This window comes from Musa acuminata, chromosome BXJ2-3 (assembly GCF_036884655.1).
Source record: "Musa acuminata AAA Group cultivar baxijiao chromosome BXJ2-3, Cavendish_Baxijiao_AAA, whole genome shotgun sequence".
Lineage (NCBI taxonomy): Eukaryota > Viridiplantae > Streptophyta > Magnoliopsida > Zingiberales > Musaceae > Musa > Musa acuminata.
In genome coordinates, this window is record NC_088340.1 from 20,427,148 (window position 1) to 20,437,837 (window position 10,690).

Sequence of the window (10,690 nt, forward strand, 5' to 3'; positions counted from 1 at the left end):
ATATATATATATATATATAATTCATTTATAAATCTTAATTCCTTTCAAGAATTAAAAAAAGAAAACTTTCATCTCCAACCATCCGGAACTATCATGCCAAGAAACCCTGCTTGCAGCAGTATAGATTGAGCTGACCCTGCACCCACTCCACTTCAGTTAAGCAACGAGGAAACTTTTGGACCCAAAAAACTTTAATCAGCAGTACAATTAGGTAACTGGAAGCAATTTTCTCCTCAAAGATGACTTCCACCTGTTCTAAGTGGGTGTTCATGTGACAACATCACATTGGCAGGAAGCGTCATCCACTTGAACGCCAAGTATTTGCCTGTCATGCATGCCTGTTCTACCACCGTATCTCAGCATTTCTCCCAAGCTTCAATGGCTGCCCTCAATGCTTCCAACTGTACGGGAACCAATGGCATCAATCTGACTTATCCCTGGAAAAGAACATGTTAAAGAACAGTATACATGATCATTTATGATCCCATAAACCAAGATGCAAGCTCTAACAGGACTGAGTTGGCTGCCCATGAAGGAGCTGATCACATGAGCATGATGAGCTGCTACCAAGTGGGAATGCAGACGATAAGGGAGGCACTAACTGGTGGTTCAGTGCAGACAAGGTGAAGTGAGATGGTACGAGCCAGCAGACAACCTCAAGCAGAGGAATCACGGGTACCTCCTTGTGGTCGAGCAATAGAGGCGTGCTGGAGGAATGAGTGGTGCGGTGGGCGGCACATGCTCGACAGCGAGATCAGGATGAGAGAGAGACAGAGAGAGACCGAGAGAGAGCAGAATGCACACAGTATGTACCTAGTTAGTGGGAGGGAGAAGACCGTGGCAAAGCGTTCACGTGGATCTTCCTTCTTCCACCCCTTTATGGAGTAGCTCCCACTACCAGGCTTCAATCATGGAGCACCCAAGGCAGGGGGGCCTCCTTCAATGAGCTGATCATTCACATCACTACATGGTTTGTGGCCTCCTGCCACAATAAAACGCTTGCTAAATGTGGTGACATCTCGATGTAGCTCGTTCCAATGATGGAACAGAGGCCACAAGGTGCCCTGCTATTTTGCTGCTTCAACAAAACCATGATGCTGCTGTGTCATGTCAGTGATGCAACCATGGCCACCAGATCCTGCTTTTGCTGCTTCAAGCAGCTGACCATCGTGTTGTGGATTGCAGATGCTGCATTACTGGGTTGACTACAGCAGCCAAAACTTATCCCGTGGTAATTACATGCCAAGCAAGATCTGAAAAGTATATATATATATATATATATATATGGGGCATATCTTGGGAATTGAGGGGATCTCTTCTTTGGCAGTACTCTTCAGTCCCCACATCCCACCTACTCTCTCTCTCTCTCTCTCTCTCTCTCAAGTCCATGACATATTGACATCTCAACTCAATTGAAAGGAATCTATGCAAGTTGTGGTTGTGACAAAAGAAAGGAAATTTCTCCGCTGGCAGCACACCAAACATAAAACCCAAAGCTAGTCTCTATTCTTGAGAATGAGCTCGTTGAGACACCAAACATTAACCCCAAATCCAGTCCATCTCTCTCTCTCTCTCTCTCTCTCTCTCTCTCTCTCTAAAATGTCCATGATATGTTGACACTCTCACAGGTGTGGTTCTGACAAAAGGAAAGCTCTTCACTTCCAGAACTCTTATGTATTATCATCACCTATTTCTCTGTTCTTTAGCGGAGCTATTCGGACACACGACACACAGGTCCCAAGAGCTGCTTCTCTCTCTCCAGTGAGAAGCATGCCATGCGAATCCATTATTGGTTTCCTAACACTGGTATGTTTGATTACTAACATGCTTCATGTTGCACAATTGCTATATTGATATGTTGTTGCTGATGCTGGCACAACATTAGTGAGAGGCAACTGAGCCATGCAGCTGTGAGTTCTTGCAGCACTTCAGTGGCAGCTTTCCGATTCTTGTCATCCATGTGGTTGTTACTCTGTCTTGTGCTAAACCTACCTCAGCCTGATTCTCCAATCTTAGAGTAATTATGTTCTTTTGAGCATAAAATTCAGGCCCCTTCACCACTGAATTGCTAATTCTTTTGATAGATTGATTACCTTTAAAAATAAGTGGTAGATATGAGTGAAGTATATATACCAACAGCATCATCACCAGCAATGTTTTCAAGAATTTTCTAGTGTCTTTTCTTCCTTTCCCATAGAAAAAAAATTGATCTTCATGTTCGTAATAAGCATCACTTTGCTCTGCTTCTTCCAATGTCCGTTACTTCTTCTGTATCATTTTTATACTCCAAAAAAACTGCTATTTTTCTATACATCCAATATTTTGCAACAGTTCAGTATGAACCTTTTTTTTTCATTTCAAGCAATAGATCATGTTCAGTAATTCTTGTTTATTGAAATTGTAACCCCCAAAACTGCATCTCTGTACATCCAAAACTTTCCAGTGGAGGAGAAGGCAGAAACCTAAGGCATCTAGGCTCGTCCATGATGAACTGCCACCGAAATGCATGTTATCATGAGCTCATTGGCTTAATATCCATTAAACAAAAATGCTGCTGCACATTAAGGACTAGTGGCCCAGAAAAGTTAGATGAGATCTTGGTGGATGGAAGTTGAAGTCATGAACTACTTACTCCATCCAAAGTGCAGAGGACAATAATTGGCTGGAGGCGGTGCTCCCTGTTCCTCGATTAGCATCTAGGACTAGTTCACACTCTCCTCCTTTTTATATGTGCTGAAACTGTGTGGCTTGAGCTGATATGGTTGTACTTTCCAGCTGAACTTTTATTGTTGGAACTTGGTGAATGAAAGGTTTTGATAAGAGACGGTTGCTTTAGGTTATTGTATGTTCTTGATTCTTTCTGTAGGCCCTGCAATCCAAAGAAAAGATGTGAGAGGACTAAAAGAAAGGCCAGTTCTATGGGGATCCTGAGGTCCTCAGAAATCCTAATCCTTGGATGTTGTCTCCCTAAAAAAGTCCCATATAATGGGGTTCAAATAGCTAGACTTTGCCACTGATATGGCCAACATGATATATGTTAGTTTGGCAAGTCTCATAGTCCCACATCGGGAAAATCAGGTTTGTTATCTTCTATTGGAACTATAAATAAGGGTCTCGGTTTTGAAGTCAGGGGCATCACAAGTAGCACCACAAGAAAACCTAATTGGTTGCTTTAGGTTTTTCTTGTTCAGTAATTTTCAGTGTTTTATGGCCTAGGAACATCTTCTTAAGGCATTTGTAATTGTCCCTTTTATAGTAATGATTTACTCCTCTTTCGTCCGTGGATGTAGGTCAAAGTCAATTGACCGAACCATGTAAATATGGTGAGAAATTCAATAGAAATGTCAACTTTGGCATGTGGTAACTCAAGATAGAGACCATTCTGGTTCAAGATGGAGTTGATTTGGCACTACAGGGAGTTGAGAACATTCCAGATGATACATCAAAGGAAGATCTTGCAACAATGGATAAGAAGGCCCGATCAAGCATCATTCTACGGGAGGTAGCTACGGAGACTACGACTAAGAGCATGTGGGACAAGCTTAAAGCCTTGTACATGAAGAGAACAATGGAGAAGCCTTGTACATGAAGAGGACAATGGAGAATATAAATGCAAAAATTGATGACGAGGATAAGGCCCTATTACTCTTGTGTTCTCTTCCCCAATCTTTTAAGCATTTCTGTGATACTTTGATTTCTGGAAAAGAAACAGCAGATAGACATGAATATCACTAGGGAAAGTAGAGGAAATCAGGCTGAAGGTCTGGTTGTTAGGGGGAGAATGGATAAAAGAGAATTTGACAGTAGTAGATCTAAATCTAGATCTAAATCCAGACATAGAAATTTGGAATACAAATATTGTCATAAAATGGGGCACATTAAGACTGATTGCTTTAAATTAAAAAATAAATTAAAGTAAAAGGGAAAACTTGTTGAGAAAACTACTGAGTCCACTGAAGCTAGTGTAGCATCTGATGAGAATGTTGAAAATATTTTCTTTGCTACTGATGACAGGACGATGTCTAAAAATGAATGGATTTTAGATTCGGATTGTTCTTATCACATGTGTCCCAATAGGAATTTGTTTTCCACATATGAATCTTGTAATGGTGGAATTGTTTTGATGGGCAATAATGCAGCATGTGATATTGTTGGTAGAGGAACAATCTGAATTAAAATGCATGATGGTATTGTGAGGACGCTCACTAATGTTAGATATGTTCCTGATTTAAAAAAGAATCTCATCTCTTTAGGCACTCTAGAGGCCCTTGGGTGTAAATACATAACTGAAGGTAGAGTTATGAAAATTTCTAGAAGTGCTCTTGTTGTTATGAAAGCTTGTAGGTCTGGTAGCTTATATATTCTGTAGGAAACTACTGTCACAGGCTCAGTTGCAGTCTCGTCATCATCATTGTCTGATTCTGACATCACCAAATTATGGCATATGCGTTTGAGTCATATGAGCGAAAAAGGTTTGAGCATATTGAGCAAAAGGGGTCTACTTTGTGGACAAAGTATTGGGCCACTGGATTTTTGTGAACACTACATTTTTGGAAAGCAGAAAAGAGTCAGCTTCAATTCTCCAACAGTTTACAAAACAAAAGGTACTCTTGACTATATTCATTCAGACCTTTAGGGTTCAGCTCATGTTCAATCTACGGGTGGTGCTAGGTATATGTTGACTTTCATTGACGATTATTCCAAAAAAGTTTGGGTTTATTTTCTGAAGCATAAAAATGATGTTTTTCTAACCTTTAAATAATGGAAGGCTTTGATTGAGAAACAAATAAGTAAACGGATTAAGTGGCTTCGAATAGATAATGACATGAAATTTTGTGAATGTGGCTTTAATGAATTCTACAAAAATAAAGGAATCATTCGGCATCGCACTATTAGGATGATGCCTCAGCAAAATGATGTAGCCGAACATATGAACAAAATACTCTTGGAGAGAGCAAGGTGTATGATCTCAAATGCAGGGTTGACAAAGGACTTTTGAGCAGAGGCAATTAATATGGCCTATTACGTTGTCAACCGTGCTCCTTCTGTTGCACTTAACTTTAAAACTCCGGAGGAAGTTTGGTCAGGTACTCTTGCTGATTACTCTGATTTAAAAATTTTTGGGTGTCCAGCATATATGCATGTAAATGAAGGAAAATTAGAGCCTCGAGCTAAAAAGTGTATTTTCCTTAGGTATGCTTCTAGGGTGAAAGGATACAGATTATGGTGTTCTGATCCCAAATCCCCAAAATTTGTAATCAGTAGAGATGTTACTTTTGATGAATTATCTATGTTATCTTCTAAAGAAGATTCTACTAGTTGTACAAATGATAGTACGCAGAAGTAGGTGGAGCTTGAGATTGGTAGTTCAGATTCTTTTAAGTCAAACTCTTTTACTCAAAGAATGTCAGTAGGTGTTCCCGAGTCTACTGACGCAGATGATCTAGAGAAAGAGCAATATTCCATAGCCAAGGATAGACCATGAAGAGATATTCAACCACCACAAAGATATGCAAATTTGGTTGCATATGCTTTGGATGTTGCAGAAGAAACAAGTGAAGTTGGTGAGCCTACTTCCTACTTAGATACAATTTCTTATGATAATTCCGCTAAGTGGTTGATTGCGATGAATGAAGAAATAAAATCTCTCCATCAGAATAGAACTTGGGATCTTGTGAAGCCACCTTCGGGTAAGAAAATTGTTGGATGCAAATGGGATATCATTGTTGAGGGAAAGGTCCTTGTTCAGAAAATTCATACGAAGGACAATCCAGCTGATATGTTTACGAAGCCTCTTCTAGTTTATAAGTTCAAGCAGTGCTTGGACTTGGTTGGTGTTTATTATTGGTGATTGCCCATTGGGGCTTTTATGAAGAAGGTGGAGCAAGTTTTGTTGGGACATGCCAAGGTGGAGATTTATTAGTTTGGCAAGTCCCATAGTCCCACATTGGGAAAATCAAGCTTGTTATCTCCTATTGGAACTATAAATAGGGGTCTGGGCTTTGAAGTCAGAGGCATCACAAGTAGCACCACAAGAAAACCTAATTGGTTGCTTTAGGTTTTTCTTGTTCAGTAATTTTCGGAGTTTTATGTCCTAGGAACATCTTCCTAAGGCATTTGTAATTGTCCCTTTTATAGTAGTGATTTACTTCTCTTTCGTCCGTGGATGTAGGTCAAAGTCAATTGACCGAACTACGTAAATCTGGTGTTCTTGTCGCTTTTATCTTTTTCGCTTTATTATCTTTATTGTGTTGTCAAAATTAACCTTTGGTAAATTTTTTAGGGCTAGCTCTAACAGTAAAAATTATGACTTCCTCGTTTTCATGAATTTTTTGGCAGGCTATGGCTTCCAGCTTTACTCTCTTTTATGAATTTCATGTTCTCTGCGTTTTGGCAACAAATGAATCGCAAAGATCGGATACTATTCTTTCTCAGCAGGAAAAATACATGAATACATTGGACTTTGAATATAAAAATAACTTCATGTCTTCAGCTTCCATTTCTGACAAACAAACAGGACGCATAAATTAGACCTAACACACATTTTGATGCCTATGCTATTGTCCTCAGAGTAATATGTCATAAATCGTACCTCGCTAATTTAGTGACTTTCTGCTGTAGACCTCCACCTATATTAAAAGTAGCACAAACGTTAAAACTGGTTCTTTAGGAGTAAATTTTTGTGTCTCTTCTAAGCAGCATTTCATTAATGGGTATCAGAAACCAGAAAGGAGTGCAGATATATAAGATGTGAGATCTGGCAATCAATTCTACCTCAACAGAACTACATGTGATCCTCTTCTCCACTACTTCTTCTTCCTCCACCATATGTTTGCAAACTCTGTTGCTTAATGTCAGATGTCGAGTTATATAGCTCGTTTTCTACCTGCCGAGCAAGCAAAACAAGCATTCATCTTGAGATGTGACCCGAAGTCTTTATTTCATGCAGGTTAGAGTTTGAGGGAAGACGAAATCGCTGATCAAGAGGAGAAGAAGATCTCATGCATGCCATTGGTGGAAGGGAAGAACCACAGCAAGTATGAAGTACATGAAACTGGGAACAAAGCCAGACACATTTTACACAGAAGAAGCTGTAAGGTGTATATGAAGGTGTTGACATTGCAGACTAACAAAAATGACAAGGAATAGTTCTTTCCAAGTAAAACTTGGTCAGAATGTTGTTGCTGACCTTCAGCTAGAAGTTTTGCTGGGATCTTTTGAGCAAAGCTTTGATCAGAATGTTACAAACAGTAGTTCCTTATAGCTGATCAGATTTGCAATTTTAAGTTCTCATGAAGTTCCCAACATTTTTTTTGCAGGTCAGTGTTGTCAGATGTACCAACAGACCTCATTATTCATGTCAATAACACTAAATACCTCTTGCACAAGGTACACTCCCAGCTCTGTGTGTGTATGTCTTACGCATGCCCAGACATGCAGATAGATTTATACGTCATGGTAAATAGTACATGCCTTCAGGCTCCAATTAGTGCAAAGCTTTTGATTTCAGGGCATTTTAACTGTAGTTTCCGCTCCTACTAAAGTGCGGCCTCATACAACGCCTCTGTTCCAACGCCGACAACGAAACTGGCCAGCCAATTCCGATAGCTCTTCACGATATCCCGGGAGGGGAAGAAGCTTTTGAACTCTGCGCCAAGTTCTGCTATGGAATCACCATCAATCTCAGTGCTCATAACTTTGTGGCAGCAATCTCTGCAGCCAAGTTCCTACGGATGACCGAGTCGGTTGCCAAAGGAAACTTCATCGCAAAGCTCGATCTGTTCTTCGAGTCATGCATCCTCCTAGGGTGGAAGGACTCGATCATGACGCTCCAGTCCCTTTGGAGACACTCTGGGTGGTCGGATGACCATCGAAGAATGCAGCCGTGCATGAACTCGGTCATTGAGAAGATACTCATCCACCCCTCGCAGGTTTGCGTTCTGAATTCTGCATCTAGCAGTTCTCTTGTGCTTCATGGTCACGGTTCTCTTCTCCAGGTCGCATGGTCCTATAGCTACACAAGGCCAGGCTACACGAAGAAGCAGCAACGCAGTGCAGCCCCCAAGGACTGGTGGACGGAGGATGTATCTGAGCTCGACCTCGATATCTTCCGGTCGATCATTTCCACCATCCGATCCACCAAGAAGTTCCCGCCAGCACTCATCGGAGAAGCGCTCCATGTCTACGCATTCAAACACCTCCCGAGCCCACTGGAGTTCCAAGAACAAGCTCAGAGCTCCTCAGCTCGAACTGATGACATCCTAAACAAGCACCAACGGGTGCTCGAGGCCATTGTTAGCATGATCCCGACTGAGCCAGGATCAGTGTCAGCCAGTTTCTTGTTCCGGCTTCTCAAGATTGCTTGTTATGTCGGCGCCTCTACGTCTACCAAAGCTGAGCTTATAAGACGATCAGGTCGCCAACTGGATGAAACCACTGCAAGTGATCTGCTAATTCCATCAACTACCGATCCCCGGTCTCATGATATCAGCACGGTGGCGGCGGTCCTCGAGAGTTTCCTGTTGCAATTTCGCCGACATATGCCTCGAGAAGAGACCGAGAGGATGATCATGTCCATGACCAAGGTGGGGAGGATCTACGACGACTACCTGCAGATCATTGCAAGCGATAGTACTTTACCAGTCTCAAAGTTCATTGAACTAGCAGAGTCGTTGCCTGAAATGGCACGGGAGGAGCACGATGGGCTGTATCAAGCTATTGATACTTACCTCAAGGTAAGCTACATTATGCAAAAGCAAAAGTAGAGATCGATCTTTCATCGTGGTTATTATTGAACTTGAACTCCGTATATATTGATTTAGGAGCACGCAGAGTTGAGCAAGGCAGAGAGGAAGAGGCTCTGCAGGTTGATCGACTGCCGGAAACTGTCACCTGAAGCACGAGCAAACGCTATAGCCAACGACCAGCTGCCTTTGCGCACCATAGTGCAGCTCCTGTTCATTGAGCAAGAGAGAGTTGGCGGAGCTGGCGGTAGCAAAGGAGCTCCTGCAATCTCAACCTTGAATGAGTTTTCAGACGCCATGGCAGCTCAGGATGAGGCAAGAAGGTTTAGGCATGGATTGGAAGGAGGGCATCGACGTGAAGAACCTGCTATGGGTGCAAGAACAGACAACACAACGGTGGCACCATCACCATCTGAACCCAAGATTGCAAAGGATGAGAGGAAGAAGAAGGCTGAAGGACTCGGGGACAAGTGCGACAACAAAACCAAGTAAGGAGCACACCAAATTGAAAAAGGATAAAGAATGTGATTGGTATGGCCGCGCCCCCAACAGCGCCACCCCAACGCCACCCTCCTCTCTCTCTCTCTCTCTCTGAGTTATCATTTATTGATATTTGAAATGGTGTTCATGATTTTTTTTTAACCTTTGGATACAGATCTCCGACATCCTTCATTGGTGGGTGTGATTACTTTACTGGTTGATTGATGCTCCATATCTATCTCCTATAGAACAATAATGGTAACAGAAGCAATAAAACAATTAGGTCCATCTAAGCTATATAAAACACATAAATAAGGTTATATATTTTTTTTTAGAAACAAAAGAATCTACGCTACATTAAGAAATTGATTCAATCGTGAGGGTTACATATTAATTGTATTATTTTTTTTATAAGTAAAAGTAAATTGATTTTGTGTAAAGTTTCTATAAATAGCTTTGTCTATACAAGTTATAGACGAAGCTAGGTAACTCGTAGAGTACTCATGCGGTAGTTATGACTACACATGCTGTAGACTATAACTCTTAACTGTGGTAAATAAATAAAATTTAAAGTCTAGATATGTCAAGATTTCCTGTGGGTATAGCTTTTAACATTATGCCCAAGATGTTTAGCTAATAGTAAAATTGAATTTGATAAAAATATCTTTTTCTCTTCGTGTAAGGTGCTCCATTTTGAGATTGTTCTCCATACATGATCTTGAGTCTCTAATAATCTTTGTCAAGAGCTGAGCATTGTTTGTGTGTTGACACTTAAAGATTCTGCTATATCTTTCCTTCCACATCCACCAAATAACACATCTGAATATAACCTTTGTCAATTGTGTAAGAGGCCCTTTTCTTGAAAAACATTGCATGAGGTCACCTAATTCTTGATGCAAGTTTGGTTGCGGCATTCTATTAAGTTCGAATCGCTGGAGAATCTCCTTCCATATCCATTTAGTATAGTTACAAGCAGATGGTCAATAGTTTCTTCTTGTTGCATGCAAAGGGAGCATTGGTTAACATGATGGATATCTCTTTTTTTCATATTATCTATTGTAGGTAGTTTATTCAGAAGGGCCTGCCATGTATATAAGGAATGTCTCTGTGATCCCGGTCGATCCCATGTCCAATTACTTGGGAGCCACTTGTTATTTCTTTGCCTAATTTGATTCCATGCAGACGTGGCACTAAATTTGTCATTGTCATAAAGCCAAATAAGTACATCTGAAGGGTTGTTCCTGATTGGAATAGCTGTGATAGTCGGCCAAAATGATAACATTTTAGGAGAAATAGGAGTAGGGAGACACTAGGTACCATTAGCAATGAACTCGGAAACCTTCCAATCTTTAGGAGCCCCAAGGTCTTTTCGTATTCTGTCACCATATAATTGAAATATACTTTTCTCATTCACCCAAGGATCGTACCACATATTAGTATTAGTTCCAGTAGAGATTGCGTAAGAA

General features: G+C 40.9%; 1 protein-coding gene across 8 annotated transcripts; it reads left to right on the forward strand.

Moving 5' to 3' along the window:
• The first annotated feature begins 1,337 nt into the window (after positions 1 to 1,337).
• On the forward strand, positions 1,338 to 9,456 carry LOC103978293 (BTB/POZ domain-containing protein At5g47800-like). 8 transcript variants are annotated; one of them, XM_009394033.3, is made up of 7 exons: positions 1,338 to 1,806; positions 6,700 to 6,790; positions 6,950 to 7,110; positions 7,320 to 7,389; positions 7,527 to 7,931; positions 7,998 to 8,735; positions 8,823 to 9,456. In XM_009394033.3, exons 5-7 carry the CDS (start codon positions 7,734 to 7,736, stop codon positions 9,234 to 9,236), a joined length of 1,350 nt encoding a protein of 449 aa, XP_009392308.2. In that variant the 5' UTR covers positions 1,338 to 1,806; positions 6,700 to 6,790; positions 6,950 to 7,110; positions 7,320 to 7,389; positions 7,527 to 7,733; the 3' UTR covers positions 9,237 to 9,456. The 8 variants fall into 8 exon arrangements, with proteins under 8 accessions (XP_009392308.2, XP_064955456.1, XP_064955455.1 ...); XM_065099384.1 differs by having other exon boundaries at positions 6,721 to 6,790; XM_065099383.1 differs by lacking the exon at positions 6,700 to 6,790 and having other exon boundaries at positions 1,338 to 1,628; positions 1,707 to 1,806.
• Positions 9,457 to 10,690: the final 1,234 nt, after the last annotated feature.